This window comes from Salmo salar, chromosome ssa25, assembly GCF_905237065.1.
Source record: "Salmo salar chromosome ssa25, Ssal_v3.1, whole genome shotgun sequence".
In the NCBI taxonomy this organism is placed as follows: Eukaryota; Metazoa; Chordata; class Actinopteri; order Salmoniformes; family Salmonidae; genus Salmo; species Salmo salar.
In genome coordinates, this window is record NC_059466.1 from 22605456 (window position 1) to 22623492 (window position 18037).

The 18037-nt window shown below is 42.2% G+C and overlaps 1 protein-coding gene across 4 annotated transcripts in view; it reads left to right on the forward strand.

Annotated features, from left to right (window-relative positions):
• The window catches only part of LOC106586418 (semaphorin-5B), a 196164-nt gene that overhangs the window by 128785 nt on the left and 49342 nt on the right, over window positions 1-18037 (forward strand). For all 4 annotated transcript variants that reach the window (XM_045707609.1, XM_045707610.1, XM_045707612.1 and 1 more), the window contains exon 9: window positions 12941-13226. In XM_045707609.1, coding sequence (XP_045563565.1) covers window positions 12941-13226 — 286 coding nt within the window. The remainder of the gene's footprint in view (window positions 1-12940; window positions 13227-18037) is intronic.

Below are 18037 nucleotides of genomic sequence, written 5' to 3' on the forward strand. Positions count from 1 at the left end.
GCTCATTTAGCATTGTGTAGTGTCAATTAAAGTGTATTGTTGCATAGGGGCTAAGATCTTTGTCAGAAATCCAGCGCTTCCAGATTGTTAATTGTCTTGATGCAGTCTATCAACCATGTTTCTCAGTGGAACTATGTCCTACCCTTTTCTAGTATCCTAGTACAAAAACCATGGTGATTTGAGTAATCCACCACAGTGTTGTTGTATAGGGATCACAGAGGTAGGAAGGGTGTGGACAGTATGAGCTGGTATTGGCTGGCACCGTAGAAAAGCTAAGTTAGATAAACCTCCATCAGCCCCAAAAGTCATGGCTATGTGTCTATAATCTCCCTGTTGCTGGCACAACGTTTTTTTGAACTGAATGCACCTCCAAAATACATCCTGACTCATGCAGAAAAAAGACAAACCTTCCAGAGACGGTGCTTCTCATCTGCAGTAATTCAAACACAACAGCAGTTCCCGGCTTCACAGAGTAGGAGGAGAAAGGGGGAGAAAGGGGAAGAAAAGGGGAGAGAGGAAGGGTGAGTAGGTAGAGGTAGACGCCACACTGGTAGACCAGGAGAGAGGAGAGACACTCAGGAGTCAATGAATGGTGTAAGAAGGGGAAGAAAGGGAGCAAAAGGGACGAGAGGAAAGGTGAGGATTCATTAGTGGGCCAGGCAGAGGAGACGGGGGAGAAAGAGCAATATAGGAAAAGGGGGAAGGAGGCTAGAGAAGAGAAGTCAGACTCAGTAGGAGACAGAAGGAGAAATTGGGTGAGAGGAAAGGTAGGAGGTAGTGGTATACAGGTATACAGGCCAGGCACAGGAGAGGTGATATACTCAGAGACTCAGAAGGCAGTGAGCAGTGTAATTATTCCTCGCGTCAGGGAGAGGGTGAAATTACAGCGTGCTGCATGCTTCATGCTACGCAGGGCTCTCTTCTGACAGTGTGTGTGTCTGAGGTGTGTGTGTGGGGGAGGTGGGCTTTACCGAAGCCTCTCTTGCAAGCGAGGGAGGGAGGGTGGAGAGGCGAAGAGAGTGCTCTGCTCATCAGCATAATCACAGCTAGTTGCAGACAGACAGGCAGATTGACACCACACCACTCACTTTACTTACACACCACCTTTTCTTTCCGTTCCCTCTGCCCACCTAAAAATACACACAGCCTCTTGGGGCAAAGCTCCATTTTCTTCCTCCAGAGTCTTGAGCTGGATCGAGCAGCCACAGAGGAGACGGAGTGAGAATTAAAATCTCATTTCTAGTCATAAGCCTCCCCAGTTAGGGGGATTCACAAACAAACAGACAGAATAGAACAGAGGGGGTTCTGAATCTAATCAATCTGTTCTTTATTGGGTTGGGACCTGCCAGGTGCTGACCAACTGTTTATTATAAATGAGAATGAAGTGGGGAGCCTGGGGAGCATTGAGGATGTAGACATCCCTAAAGAACACAGGCAGGCAATAATCTCTCTCTCTCTCTCTCTCTCTCTCTCTCTCTCTCTCTCAAATTCAATTCAAAGCGCTTTATTGGCATGGGAAACATATGTTTACATTGCCAAAGCAAATGGAACAGACAATAAACAAAATGTAATTAAACAAGGTAAAACATTAGTGAACATTGCACTCACAGAATATTTAAAAGAATATAGACATTTCAAATGTTACAACAATAATTATATTATTGCTAATGTACAGTGTTGTAACAATGTGCAAGTAGTTGAAGTATGAAAGGGAAAATAAATATACAGATAAATATAGGTTGTATTTACAATGTTGTTTGTGCTCCACTGTTTGCCCTTTTCTCATGGCAACGGGCCACAAATCTTTCTGCTGTGGTTGCACACTGCGGTATTTTTCCTAACAGATATGGGAGTTTATCAATGTTTGATTTGTTTTCAACATCTTTGTGGGTCTGTGTGATCTGTGGAAAATATTTGTCTCTAATGTGTTCATCCATTTGGCAGGAGGTTAGGAAGTGCAGCTCAGTTTACACCTCATTTTGTGGAATAGCATTCTAGATTGCTCTGTTATTTTGGTTGATTCTTACCATTGGTTCAAATAGTTATCTTTTTGCTTTTTCATAATTTGGTTGGGTCTAAATGTGTTTCTGTCCTGTGGCTCTGTGGGGTCTGTTTTTGTTTGTGAACAGAGCCCCAGAACTAGCTGGCTGAGGAGACTCTTCTCTAGGTTGATCTGTGTAGGTGAGGGCTTTGTGGTAGAATGTGTGGGCGCTTCCTTTTAGGTGGTTGTAGAATTTAGCGGGTATAGTCCTAATTCTGCCCTGTTTGCATTACACAAAGTATACTTTGGCAGAATTCTGCAGGCAGAGTCTCAATTGTGTGTTTGTCCCATTCCATGAATTCTTGGTTGATGAGTGGACCCCAGACCTCACAACCATACAGGGCAATGGGTTTGATAACTGATTTAAGTATTTTTTGCGTTTTTTTTAGTTTTATGTTCCTTTTGATGGCATAGAAGGCTGTTCTTGCCTTATCTCTTTCACGGCCTTGTGGAAGTTACCTGTGGTGTTGGTGTTTAGGCCGAGGTAGGTGTAATTCTTTGTGTTCTCTGGGGCAACAGTGTCTAGATATAGTTTGTATTTGTTGTCTTGGCTGTTGGACCTTTTTTGGAAAACCATTATTTTTGTCTTACTGAGATTCACTGTCAGGGCCCATGTCTGACAAAATCTGTGCAAAATATCAAAGTGCTGCTGTAGGCCCTCCTTGGTTGAGTCCGTAGGGTGAGGCCGGGTGAGGTGCTGCAGACTGTTCTAGTGCCCTCTGCAATTCATTGATATACAGTGCCTTTGGAAATTATTCAAACCCATTGACTATTCCCACATTTTGTTATGTTAAAGCCTTATTCTACAATGGATTAAAAAAAAATTTAATCCTCAGAAATCTGCAGACAATACCCCATAATGACAAAGCGAAAACTGGTTTTTATAATGTTTTTTTTAAACAGAAATATCTTATTTACATAAGTATTCACACCCTTTGCTATGAGACTTGAAAATGAGCTCAGGAGCGTCCTGTTTCCATTGATCATCCTTCAGATGTTTCTACAACTTGATTGGAGTCTACCTGTCGTAAATTCAAATGATTGGATATGATTTGGAAAGGCACACACCAGTCTATATAAGGTCCCACCGTTGGCAGTGCATGTCAGAGCAAAAACCAAGCCATGAGGTCGAAGGAATTGTCCATAGAGTTCCGAGACAGGATTGTGTTGAGGCACAGATCTGGGGAAGGGTACCAAAAAATGTCTGCAGCGTTGAAGGTCCCCAAGAACATAGTGACCTCCATCATTCTTAAATGGAAGAAGTTTGGAACCACCAAGACTCTTCCTAGAGCTGGCCGCCTGTCCAAACTGAGCAATCGGGGAGAAGGGCCTTGGTCAGGGAGGTGACCAAGAACCTGATGGTCTCTCTGACAGAGCTCTAGAGTTCCTCTGTGGAGATGGGAGAACCTTACAGAAGGACAACCATCTCTACAGCACTCCAATAATCAGGCAATGGTAGGGTGGCCAGACGGAAGCCACTCCTCAGTAAAATGCACACACCTAAAGACTCTCAGACCATGAGAAACAAGATTCTCTGGTCTGATGAAACCAAGATTGAACTATTTGGCCTGAATGCCAAGCGTTACGTCTGGAGGAAACCTGGCACCATCCCTACGGTGGAGCATGGTGGTGGCAGCATCATGCCGTGGAGATGTTTTCCATCAGCAGGGACTGGGAGACTAGTCAAGATTGAGGCAAAGATGAACGGAGCAAAGTACAGATAGATCCTTGATGAAAAACTGCTCCAGAGTGAAGGTTCACCTTCCAACAGGACAACGTCCCTAAGCACACAGCCAAGACAACGCAGGAGTGGCTTCGGGACAAGTCTCTTAATGTCCTTGACTGGCCCAGCCAAAGCCCGGACTTGAACCCGATCGAACATCTCTAAAGAGACCTGCTTTGTCATTATGGGGTATTGTGTATAGATTGATGAAAAACAATTTAATCTATTTTAGAATAAGGCTGTAACGTAACAAAATGTGGAAAACGTCAAGTGGTCTGAATACTTTCCGAAGGCACTGTATTTGTTGAAGATGGTGGGGCTCAAGCTGCATCCCTGTCTCACCACACAGCCCCGAGGAAAGAAATATGTGTGTTAATTGCCAATTGTATCTGCACACTTGTTGTCTCCATTGATTTTATAATGTTGTATGCTCTCCCCCCAACACAGCTTTCCATCAATTTGTATAGCAGACCCTCATCCAAAATTGAGTCACAAGCTTTTTTGAAATCAACAAAGCATGAGAATAATTTGTTTTAGTTTCGTTTGTTTGTCAATAAGGGTGTGCAGGGTGTATACGTGGTCTGTCGTACGGTATTTTGGTAAGAAGCCAATTTGACATTTGCTCAGGACATTGTTTTCACTGAGGAAAGAGTCTGCTGTTGATGATACTGCAGAAGACTTTTCCAAAATTATTCCACGGTAATTATCTGGGTCAAATTTAGCTCCACTTTTGTGGATTGGGGTGATCCGGCCTTGGTTCCAAATTTTAGGGAAGATGCCAGAGCTGAGGGTAATGTTTAACCTCTTGGGGCTAGGTGGGACGCTAGCGTGCCACCCGTGGTGCACTCCATCAACAGCAGGTGCATTTCAAGAGCGGCAAATTTGAATCCAAATAAATGTCAAAATTCAAATTTTTCAAAAATACAACTATGTTACACCATTTGAAAGATAAACATCTCCTTAATCTAACCACGTTTTACGATTTCAAAAAGGTTTTACGGCGAAAGCATAAATTTAGAGTATGTTAGGACAGTACATTTACAAGAGTTGTGTGTAATGTTTTGTCAAGTCAAAGACAGGGTCACCAAAACCATAAAACCAGCTAAAATGATACACTAACCTTTTACAATCTCCATCAGATGACACTCCTAGGACATTATGTTAGACAATGCATGCATTTTTAGTTCTATCAAGTTCATATTTATATACAAAAACAGCGTTTTACTATGGCATTGATGTTGAGGAAATCGTTTCCCTCCAATAACCGGCAGTCAAGTCAGCGTCACAAATTAAATAATTAAAATTAGAAAACATTGGTAAAATATTATATTGTCATTTAAAGAATTATAGATTTACATCTTTTGAACGCAATCAACTTGCCAGATTTAAAAATAACCTTACTGGGAAATCACACTTTGCAATAATCTGAGCACTGTGCCCAGAAAAATACGCGTTGCGATACAGACTAGACGTCATGTTGGGGAGATCTAAAATCGAAAATACTATGTAAATAATCCATTACCTTTGATTCTCTTCATCAGATGTCACTTCCAGGTATCACAGGTCCATAACGAATGTAGTTTTGTTCAAAAAAGCTCATCATTTATGTCCAAAAATCTCCGTCTCGTTAGCACATGATGTAAGCCAGCCGGACTTCTCGTCATGAACGAGGGGAAAAAATATATTTCCGTTCGTTCAAACATGTCAAACGTTGTATAGCATAAATCATTAGGGCCTTTTTAACCAGAACATGAATAATATTCAAGGTGGACGAATGCATAGCCTTTTATAACGTATTGGAACGAGGGTACCCAACATGAAGTAGCGCGCCAGGTGTCTAATGGGACATCACCGTTCCATGGCTCTTGTTCGGTCAGATCTCCCTCCAGAAGACTCAAAACACTTTGTAAAGGCTGGTGACATCTAGTGGAAGCAATAGGAAGTGCCAAAATATTCCTAAACCCCTGTGTTTTTCAATGGGATAGGTTTAAACTCAATACAACACATCAGGTATCCACTTCCTGTCAGAAAATGTCTCAGGGTTTTGCCTGCCAAATGAGTTCTGTTATACTCACAGACACCATTCAAACAGTTTTGGAAACTTTAGAGTGTTTTCTATCCATATATAATAAGTATATGCATATTCTAGTTACTGGGTAGGATTAGTAACCAGATTAAATCGGGTACATTTTTTTTATCCAGACGTGCAAATGCTGCCCCCTAGACCCAACAGGTTAAGAATAGCCCATTTGAATTTGTGGTCTGTATATTTTATCCTTTCGTTTAGTATTCCATCAACACCATAATCCTTTTTGGGTTGGAGGGTTTGTATTTCTCTCTCTCTCTCTGCATCCTGGGAGTGTTGGTGCATGTTGGGAATTGTGTGAGTGGTGTCTGTAGTTAGATCGCCTCTGTTTTCTTTTTTGTTTCCTTTCTTGGTGGTTTTCCTTTTTCTATGCATGATTGAGTTTTTTTTTGTTTTAGTGGTAGAATTAGGTATATTGTATTTCTTGTTGCAATTGCCATTGTTTTGGTGGGGATGGCGACCCACGTGGGGATGCCGTCCCTGTCACTTTGGCACAGCTTCAGGTGTGTTACTGAAGCTACTGTCACTCTGGAGGAGTTTCTGGTTGCCGAAGGAGAGAAGGTAGGAAATGAAAATGTTGCTTATGTTGGATGAATAAAGCAGTGGTGTTTTTTGTTAAAGAAGAGCGTCTTGTTGATCAGATGGTTGTGCATGCCGTACTTCTTAAAGGTATGTTTATTTAAGTTACGCTGCTTTTTCTCCATCTACAAAGGTTACGATTTTGAATGTACCGCCGTTTATTCCCAATGAGCTATTGGAGATAAGAGATGTTTTACACATTTGTAAACTGTCTGATGTGAATGTGGGTTTGCTTTCTTTGGATCAGGAGAAAGCTTTTGACCATCTGGACCGCCAGTACTTTCAAAACAGTGAAAGCCTTTGGTTTTGGGGATGTTTTTTTGTCTTGGATGAGTCTAAAGCATGCTGGGGCCTCATGTATGGTGAAGGTGGGGTTGGTTTAAGCTGACCCATTCCCGTCCATAGGAGTATTAGGCAGGGATGCCAAATTTCAGGACAGTTCTTTTGTCTGGCAATTGAACCAGTGCTTTGTTTTTTAAAAGTGAGGCTCACTGGTTTCTCTGTGCCAGGGGTTATGAAGGGTCCCACAATAGCACTGTCTGCGTATGCAGATAACGTGTCAGTTTTTATTACAGGGGTTGAGAATGTTAAGGTTCTCTCAAACGCTTTAAAGGTGTATGAGGGGGCCTCCTCAGCTAGAGTCAATTGGGAATAGAGTGAGTTGCTGTGGGCAGGTCAGCTTCAGATAGGAACCACTCCATGGTTACCAGGGGGGCTTCAGATAGGAACCACTCCATGGTTACCAGGGGGGCTTCAGATAGGAACCACTCCATGGTTACCAGGGGGGCTTCAGATAGGAACCACTCCATGGTTACCAGGGGGGCTTCAGATAGGAACCACTCCATGGTTACCAGGGGGGCTTCATTGTGGCAGAGATGGGATGAAGACTGGGATTTATTCTAGAATCCGATGTCTTTCAAAAAAATTATTGGGAGGGTGTAGTGGAGAAAGTGTGTGCCAGATTGTCTAGGTGGAAATGGGTGCTACCCCAGCTGTTTAATAGGGGAAGGGTGCTGATAGCCAATAACCTAGCCGCCTCTACCCTGTGGCACAGACTAATGAGTTTACAGACACCAGGGGGCCTGATAAAAGAGCTTCAGAGGACCCTTGTCAACTTCCTCTGGTCTGGACAACATTGGATTAAAGCTGCAGCCCTGTACCTGTCACTGCACGAGGATGGGCAAAGCCTGGTGGACATTTCTTCTAGGATCATGGCTTTCCGGCTTCAAGCAGCCCAGAGACTGTTATACAGTGACGGTTCTAGCTGGGTCAATACAAATGAAATCAAATTTTATTTATCATATACACGTTTAGGAGATGTTATTGCGGGTGTAGCGAAATACTTGTGTTTCTAGCTCCAATGCAGTAATATCTAACAATTAACAACAATACACACAACCTAAAAGTAAAATAATGGAATTGAGGAATATATACATTCCTAAATTCCTACAGCCTACACATTGATGAGGAGAGCGGGTTGTTTGGGCTTAGACAAGCACCTTTTCCTCTTAAAACCTGTTGGGGCTACAGGTTAGCAATGAACCCCGAGCCGGGATTGCTAACAAGGCTGGAAATTCAAAACATCAAAAATCTAATAATTTCAATTTCTCAAACAATCAACTATTTTACACAATTTAAATGATAAACATCTCCTTAATCTAACCACATTGTTCGATTTTCAAAGAGGCTTTACGGCAAAAGCATAAAGTTAGATTATGTTAGGACAGTACATAGCCACAAAAGTACAAACATCCATTTTCAATTCAAGGTCAGGCGTCACCAAAAGCAGAAACCAGCTTGAATTATGCACTAACTTTTGTCAATCTCCATCAGATGACACTCCTAGGACATTATGTTATACAATACATGCATTTTTTGTTCCATCAAGTTCATATTTATATCCAAAAACAGCATTTTACAGTAGCGTGAAATTCAGATTTTTTCTTCTCTGAAATGCTTCCGGTGAACATAACAAAATTACTATTCGAAAACATTGGTAAATTATAATGTTGTCATTCAAAGAATAATATATTATCATCTCGTAATTGCTACCGAATGGCCAGATCTCAAAATAACTTTACTGGGAAATCACATTTTGCAATAAACGGGGTGCTATGCTAAGAACAACAGGCTATGCTATACAGTTAGCATCATCTAAAATCGATAATAACATTGTAAATATCCCCTTACCTTTGATTATCTCCATCAGAAGGCAGGCATCCCAGGTCCGGAAGGCATCCCAGGTCCGGAACAAATGTGGTTTCTTTTGACAAAGTTCATAATTTATGTCCAAATAACACCAAGTACTTAGCGTTCATTATGCTCCCACAAAACGTGGTGGGGGGACTGTAAAATCACGCCGAAAAGCTAAAAAAACCTAGTAAATAATCTATTTATGTTCGTTCAAACATGTCAAATGTTGTTTAGCATTAATCTTTTGGTCCATTTTTAACGTTAAACATCAGTAATATTTTCACACAACCTATCCTATGTCTAGATAAACAATGAAGACAAAACTCACGTTTCTCAGATTTATGCGCAGGCGCAAAAAAATGAAGTGATGACATGTCAACTTCCTTGGATTCTAATTTGCTCTCTGTTTATCATAGACGCTTCAAAGAACTTTATAAAGATCGTTGACATCTAGTGGAAGCCGTAGGTGTTGCGAAATAAATCCTTTCTCACTATGGTATCTATAAAACAATGACACTAAATAGTACAGTCACAAAATTCACCTTTTTTTGGATCTATTTTTCACAGGTTTTTGCCTGCAATATGAGTTTTGTTATACTTACAGACACCATTCAAACTGTTTTAGAAAATTCAGAGTGTTTTCTATCCGAATGTGTTAATAATATGCATATCCTAGCTTCTGAGTTGGTGTAGGAGGCAGTTAAAAATGGGCACATATTATTTTCAAAATGTCTCAATACTGCCCCCGAGCCCCAACAGGTTTTAATAAGGATCTGACCCTTTTTTTGAATTTTCGCCTGAAATTACATACCCAAATCTAACTCCCTGTAGCTCAGGACCTGAAGCAATGATATGCATATGCTTGATATCATTTGAAAAAAAAAGATAATACAATGAAAAAAAACATGCGTTTTTTTTTCATCATCTTTGAAATGCAAGACAAAGTCCATAATATTATACTGCAGTTTAGGCGCATTTGAGATTTTGGCCACTAGATGGCAGCAGTGTGTGCAAAGTTTCAGATTGATCCAGTGAAGCATTGCAATACTGGACAATATTTTGTCAATTGATACATTTTCAAGTACATTACTACAGAGAACATACAAAAATGATATGGTAATACAAAATGTAAGTTTAAACACTCCCAGGAATGTCATACATGATGAATAATTAGCTTATACACTAACTTTCACACATCTAGATGGCCAGGCAGGGTGGGTGTGGAGCCAGAGACAGCAGGGGTTCAAACTGGAGATCCCAGTTCCTACATTTGAATATAAAAATTGATTTTATCAAACAAAACTACGCTACATTTGATCTCTGGGACCCTCAGGATGACAAATCAGAGCAAGATTACTGAATGTAAGTACATTATTTACCTTCAGAGGTGAATGTATCAAACAAGTTGCTGTAAAAGTTTTGTTGTTGTTGTGCACTCTCCTCAAAATATAGCACGATATTATTTCACTGTAATAGCTACTGTAAATTGGAAAATGCAGTTAGAGAATTTAAGCTTTCTGCCCATATAAGACATGTCTATGTCCTGGAAAGTTTGATGTTACTTACATCGTCATGCTAATCACATTAGCGCACGTTAGCTCAACCGTCCTGGTATAGGGACACTGATCCCGTAGAGGTTAAAGCTAGAGGGGGTGATTTGTCTGGCCTGACTCCATTCTATGAGTCTGTTATGCAGGCGTGGAGAGTTTTCGAGAGTTTTTTATAACAATGTCATCCAGTCCCGTGCTCTGGGTTCAGCCAGCCTACGTTCATGCCTGTTAGGTGTGGGGTGTACCAAGCTGAGTCATCTGATGCGGAGCAGGAGCAGATTGTTGGAGGACCTGGGAGAAAGAGCGGAGATCTGATCATCTTGCCTACTGTGAAAGGTCGTAGCTGAGGTCTGCGATTCCTTGCCAGTACTTCATCGGCAGTATGTGACTGATACTTCCAACTCTGATCTGATTAACTTAGTGTCAGTGACAGCTAAATTAGCAATCTGGAAGATGAAAGAACACTATTTGGGGACAGAGGTCTGTGGACGTGGTGGGCATGCTTGAGGGGATGTTGGCAACAAGACTGAGGGATGAGTTTGCCTATTACAAACTGGTTAATGACATTGGGCTGTTATGAGCATATGGGGTATTCAGTAGTTGTTGTGTTAAGTTACAGTGGAGGAGATTTGGTGTTGTGTTTTTAATTTATGTTTAACCATGTTTTTGTTTGTTTGAGTGTTTATTGTGTTGTGGGTTCCCAGACCTAAAGTTTTATTTTTTAAACTCTCTCTCTTGCTCTCTCTCCTCCTGCTTTTCCCCATGGTCAGTCACGTGGCTGTGTGAGTTACACCCCTCAATCAGACTGTGTGGAGATTGAACAATCAGTCTGTTGGATTGACACCCACACATTATGCAGCCTAAACATGCATATTATACTGTATCGACTGTGTATAGAGTATTAGCTCATTCAATACCACCTCTGACAGCAGTGTGTGTGTGTGTGTGTGTGTGTGTGTGTGTGTGTGTGTGTGTGTGTGTGTGTGTGTGTGTGTGTGTGTGTGTGTGTGTGTGTGTGTGTGTGTGTGTTTGTGTGTGTGTGTTTGTGTTTCTGTGTGTGTCTGACAGCTGTGGGGACGCAGTAGTGTTAATATACGCTGATGCCTTTTTCCAGCTTCTCTCTCTCTGTGGTAATTATCTAGGACCCAGCAGGAGGTCTGGTGAAACAGTACCACACACAAACACACATTTACATGGCTGTAAGCATCGGTTAGCTGACTGAACTGGAGAACTCAGTCCTCATTAAACAGTATCATGAAGAGCCAGGTTAGGGAGGTAATGGTCGATTTGTCATGATAGTTTATCAGAAATGGATTACATGATTTTACATGGATTACATTACATGTGATTATTTACGGCAAAGCTGTGGGTTGTAACATGGCACCCCATGCTGGCATATTAACATTAAGCTTACCCTAGAGACAATGATTAAACAGTGCGATAAAGGATATGGAGAAAGCAAACTATAGGATAAGAATAATGGGACAGTGGATGAAGCTACAGCTGACAAGAAATGTTGGTTAACACTTTATTTTGATAGTTAGTGGAGCATCTATCGAAGGACTATCAAACGACTATCATTAACATGTCAATGCATGTCTTTGGACTTGCAGCAGGGAAGCATCTGTAGATATCACCAAACATTGTGCTATTTGGTAAACTAGTCCGTCTCTACCACCATTTCACCCATTCCTATTTGCTGCCGCCAGCTACTACCCACAGTTGTTTTTTATGAGTGTTCTGAAATGGAATTATGCGTTCTGTTATTGCTTCTGATGCTGTTTCCATTCCTGCTGACCGCCTGCGTTCTCCTATAATCTCATTCTCTTAAAAGGTAGTGCTGGCCCCGGGGCACTTATCGTCATGGCTGTTTGCAGGTTAATATCTACGCTCTCTGCTCTGCATCCAAGCTGTCCGTTTGTGTGTGAGTGTGAGAGTGTGTGTGTGTTTGATATCACTGAGAATGAATGTTACCTTAGGGAAAGCAGCACTGACTGCACATACTGTGTTGTTCTCACAGCCTCACTGCTTCTCTAGTCATGAGCAATGCTCCTCTACATTATAACTCTACAGGGGAGAAGGCATGCTACTGGTTATCACATCTGGGTTCAAATAGTATTTAACATCTTTCAAATACTGTCATTGAGTGTTTGTTTGAGCCTGAATATCATGCCAGATGGGCAGAGTTTGCACTTTTGGAATTATACCATTGGTTCCATTTTGTCCAGGCATGCTCAATAAAGCATATTTTAAATGTTGTTTGAACCCTTCTATGTCTGCTGTTAATGTGTTCAGTGTTGGGACTGAGGCTAACCCGTGTCTGTAATAATAACAACTCACAACAGGGAGACTGTTTGAGTGGCCGCACCATGTAGTGTTTCTGAGCACCAAGTAGAATGGATGATGAAGTCACAGTCTCTATTGATTTTGTTCCACTCATCGAGTGCATTAGTCTCATGTCTTTACCACATCAAGATTGATCATGTGTTCTGGCAATTTACAAATGGAGGAATGAATGCAGTGTACATGTTATAGGATGACTGTGACTAATGAATGCATCTCACAGGAGGACTTTATTATTAACATGACTGGACACATTCATTCGTCAGTATAAACTAGCATGACATTAAGAATCACCCCCTATGGCTGCATGGACTCTAATGCTCTCTCTGACTTAGTCTCCTCTTCCCCTCTGCCCTTCTTCCTCTCCTTCCCTGTCCCCTCCCCTCCCCTACTCCCTTGTCCTCTCCTCCTCTTCTCTTCCTCAGAGCCCCATTTCATCTCAGCCTATGATGTGGGTCTCTTCACATTCTTCTTCCTGCGTGAGAACGCTGTCGAACACGACTGTGGGAAGACCGTCTACTCCCGGGTGGCCCGCGTCTGTAAGAACGACATCGGAGGGCGGTTCCTACTGGAAGACACCTGGACTACCTTCATGAAGGCCAGGCTGAACTGCTCGCGCTCCGGAGAGATCCCCTTCTACTATAATGAGCTGCAGAGCACCTTCTATTTGCCTGAACAAGACCTCATCTACGGGATATTCACCACCAATGTGTGAGTGATGAGTAATATTCTTCTTATGCAAGACACACACACATTCAGGAAAACATATACTATGTATATTAACTACACTCATGTACAGGTGCAGTACACACGCACCCTCTCTCACCCACCCCCACGCAAACTCCATTACTGCAGTTTCCAGTCCTAATGATTATCATTATTCAGCATCCACTTCTTGAGAGCACTTAAGCTGTATTTGAATACTCATACTAACTGCACTAACCATACGATTTATGCCATAAATTGAGTATATAGTATGCGTATTGGTCATAGTGTGGATATAGTTAGTATGCCAAAAGTTCCCGGATGTCGTGCTACATTCGCCAAAATACGAAGTATACAAACAGTGGACACTTTCCATGCTTTTAGGGCCCATAATGCAATTCTTCAGAAAATGGGTTGAGGGTTCACATTTATTTCAGATTTGAAGAAAATGGCGTAAAATATGCAGCCAAAATCCAACGAGAAGGAATACAAATTCATTGCTTTAACTAATTATGACAAATGTTAAGAAAATGTTGAGCAAATAAGTTACCTTACATATTATGTTGCCTGACAATTTGTTAGCTATGCTATCCTTACAAACAGTGGTGGAAAAAGTATCCATTGTCATACTCAAGTAAAAGTGAAAGTCACCCAGTAAAATACCACTTGAGTAAAAGTCTTAAAGTATTTGGTTTTAAATATACTTAAGTATCAAAAGTAAATGTTATTGCGAAAATATACTTAAGTATCAAAATATTTTCAAATTCCATATTTAAAGCAAACCAAGAGGCACCATTTTCTTGTTTTTGAAGTTTATGGAAAGCCAGGGGCACACTCCTAAAATCAAGACATCATTTACAAACGAAGCATGTGTTTAGTGAGTCCGCCAGATCAGAGGCTGTAGGGATGACCAGGGATGTCCTTTTGATAAGTGTGTGAATTAGACAATTTTCCTGTCCTGCTAACCATTCAAATTGTGTCAAGTATTTTTACTTAAGTACTTTACACCTCTGCTTACAAACCACATTGCATGTCATTACAGCAGTAGGTACCGGTATGTTAGCTAACGTTAGTTGGCTACTATTACATCAAACTTGCCAGTATATTAACTATATGCTATCTAACTAACTACCCAAAGTTTATTGACATGATTATCCCTGCCATTCTTAGCTAAGTGGTATACTCGTTGTGCGTTCTCAATGGACATTTGGGTGCTTTCGTAAATTCGCAGAATAACTGATGAATTTACGAACAATCAACACCCGTTGAATATGGCCGGTGTCAGTAAACGTTGGCAAAAAAGGCGTAATAAAATTGTTGCCAGCAGCACAGTTACAGTCACCAACACTCTGAATAACATGAAAATTGCCTAACCAGCTCTGCTAGGGTGGGTAAAATGGTCAGAGTGAGGTGTTCTCTGATTTGTGTCTGTAAGTAGCTAGCCAGTTAGCTTGGGTGCTTGACTGTGGTTGTAAGGTCAGAACGCTCGAATCAACCCTACTGCCAGAGCGTAGTAGTATGTAGTATATACTCATTAAGTATGTAGTATGCAGTATGTTAGTATGTCATTGACGGGGCTGTAGTGGAGCAGGTTGAGAGCTTCAAGTTCCTTGGCGTCCACATTACCTACAAACTTGCATGTTCCAAGCACACCAAGACAGTCGTGAAGAGGGCACGACAAAACCTATTCCCCCTCAGGAGACTGAAAATGTTTGGCATGGGTCCTCAGATCCTCAAAAGGTTCCTACAGCTGCACCATCGAGAGCATCCTGACTGGTTGCATCACCGCCTGGTATGGCAACTGCTCGGCCTCTGACCACAAGGCACTACAAAGGGTAGTGCGTACGGCCCAGTACATCACTGGGGCCAAGCTTCCTGCCATCCAGGACCTCTATACCAGGTGGTGTCAGAGGAAGGCCGTAAAAATTGTCAAAGACTCCAGCTACCCTAGTCATGGACTGTTCTCTCTGCTACCGCACGGCAAGCGGTACCGGAGCGCCAAGTCTAGGTCCAAGAGGCTTCTAAACATCTTCTACCCCCAAGACATAAGACTCCTAAACATCTAATCAAATGGCTACCCAGACTATTTGCAGTGCCCCCCCCCTCCAATTTTAAACTGCTGCTACTCTCTGTTATTATCTATGCATAGTCACTTTAGTAACTCTACCTACATATACATATTACCTCAATTACCTCGACTAACCGGTGCCCCCGCACAATGACTCTGTACCGGTACCCCCTGTGTATATAGCCTTGCTATTGTTACTTTACTGCTGCTCTTTAATTACTTTCTCTTTTTATCTATTTTCTTTTTTTTGTATTTTTCTTAAAACTGCATTGTTGGTTAAGGGCTTGTACGTGAGCATTTCACTGTAAGGTCTACCTAAACCTGTTGTATTCGGCGCATGTGACAAATCAAATTTGACTTGATTTGATTAGTATGAGTATTCGAATACAGCTTTAGCCTGATTTGAGCAAGTGAGGCAGAGTAAGGCAGAGAGCCTTTTTCATTACACATTCTACCTGCACTAATGAGAATCGGGATGGTTAGAGGAAGGAATCTGTGGTTGTTTTCCAAATGGTACCCTATTCCCTACATAGTTTACTACTTTTCCTATAGTGCACTACCCTATGGGCCCTGATCAAAGGTAGTGCACTACATAGGGAATAGGGTGCTATTCGCGACACATCCTGTTACTGTACTGTGTGAGCTGTGCCCTGACACATAAGCCTGGGTTACACAGACCATTGTTTAAGGAATGCGGTATCATCCACTTCACTAGAGGGAGAAATGAGTGTGAGCAGAACAGAAGACTCACCCACAATGTGGATGTTGCCCTTTTGTGGAAAAGAAAGAACATGAATGTGGTCCATAGGTGAAGAGGAAGCGAGAGAGTTTTGCCCTTTTCTGAAAGAAAGAAAATCTTTGTGATGCTTTCACAGACTGAGGTTTTGGAGTGTGGAGTTGATTGGGTGTGGTATAGTACAGTTGTTGGTATTCAGATGTGTTCCATGCTCTGCTCTGCTGTGCTCTGCTCTCTCTCAGGGGAGAGGAATCCTCCCCCTCGCCTTCTGCTGCTCTCACCTGTAAAGTTCTGACTCCCAGCCTGACTCCCAGCCTGACTCCCAGGCTGCTCTCCATCGCTACCAGAGCTGAGGCTATCATTACTTCTCAGTACAGGACATATGTGCGTGGATGTGCATGTGCGCGTGTGTGTATCCCTCCCTCTTTCCCATTCCAATCTTTTGTCTCGGCCCCTCTCTCTCTCCCAATCCCCCAGTCTCTGACTAAAACTATTCTGAATAGTGTGATATCATAATGCAATCACAGGAAGCACTGTCTCCATCTGTCTGTGTTAAATTGAACATGGTCAAAGAACTCCCAGGAGTTTGAACTGTAAAACAGAACAGAGAGAGGGAGGGAGGGAGAGAATTATGGAGGGAGTGAATGAAGGAGGTAAAGAGAGAGAGTTTGAGAGAGAGCGAGAGAGATATGCTGGTCTCCATCTGCATTTGCTGAACTTTTAGCAGCTGACTGGGTTTTCAATCATTATCTCGTCAGAGTAGTGAACCTAAGACCCCTAGAGCACGCTGAGGCCTTATAATTAACTCTAGACCTTATTGGCATCTCCCTCCCTCGTCCTTCCCTCTGCTACGGCCTCTGAGTGAGGCTTCACAGCATCTGTGTTTCTCACATTGAAATGGGACTGTCACTGGCTAATGTTGAAAATCCTGATGTGATTTCATTGCAATGGCTTTCTCCATACTTGGTATGTATTCTGAATGAGCAGCTGGATGCTGCTGCAGGTGTTATCGTAGAAGAAACTGATTGGCTCACACAGTGATCTGATTTGACATGTCTCCTCAGTAACCTGGTAACCATGGTGTCCTGGCATGGTGTAATGTGTGTGTGCAGCTATCTGAAGGGTGATCCATGTTTTTGCCTGATTTTGCCTGATTTTTTTCTAAACTTTTTCCTTCACCTCAACATAATAACATGAAATGCACCTTGAAATGACCTTTATTCCCCCTGGAGCATGTTGGGTAAGAATCAAATAGATATACTATTACTATGATTATTCGCTTTACTTTTACAAATTATTCTTTCAGCAAAAAATACTACTTCCAGGCACCTTTTTTTAGCATGTGCACAAGACAGTAATCTTTTGTACTGTATTGTAACATAGCTGCGGCTGTTTTATAGCTACCTGACTCACTCGTGAAAGTGATTGTTTCAGACTATAGCATTGTAGCTCAGATACTGCATTGTTATGGAGTAAAAATGTATATGGATGGGCCTCCCGAGTGGCGCAGTGGTCTAAGGCACTGCATCGCAGTGCTACAGTAGCAGTGCCACTAGAGATCCTGGTTTGAGTCCAGGCTGTGTCGTAGCCGGCTGCGACCGAGAGACCCATGATGCGGTGCACAATTGGCCCAGCGTCGGGTTTGGCTGGCCGGGATATCCTTGTCCCATCGCGCTCTAGCGACTCCTGTGGTGGGCCAGGCGCATGCACGCTGACACGGTCGCCAGGTGTACTGTGTTTCCTCTGACACATTGGTAAGGCTGGCTTCTGAGTTAAGCGGGTATTGTGTCAAGAAGCAGTGCAGCTTGGCTAGGTCGTGTTTCGGAGGACGCATGGCTCTTGACCTTCGCCTCTTCCGAGTCCGTACGGGAGTAGCAGCGATGGGACAAGACTGTAACTACCAATTGGATACCACAAAATTGGGGAGAAAAAGGGGTAACAAAAAAAATATATATATATATATATATGGATAATCTTAGCCTTAATTCATTTTCTGCTCGCTGCCTCCCTGCC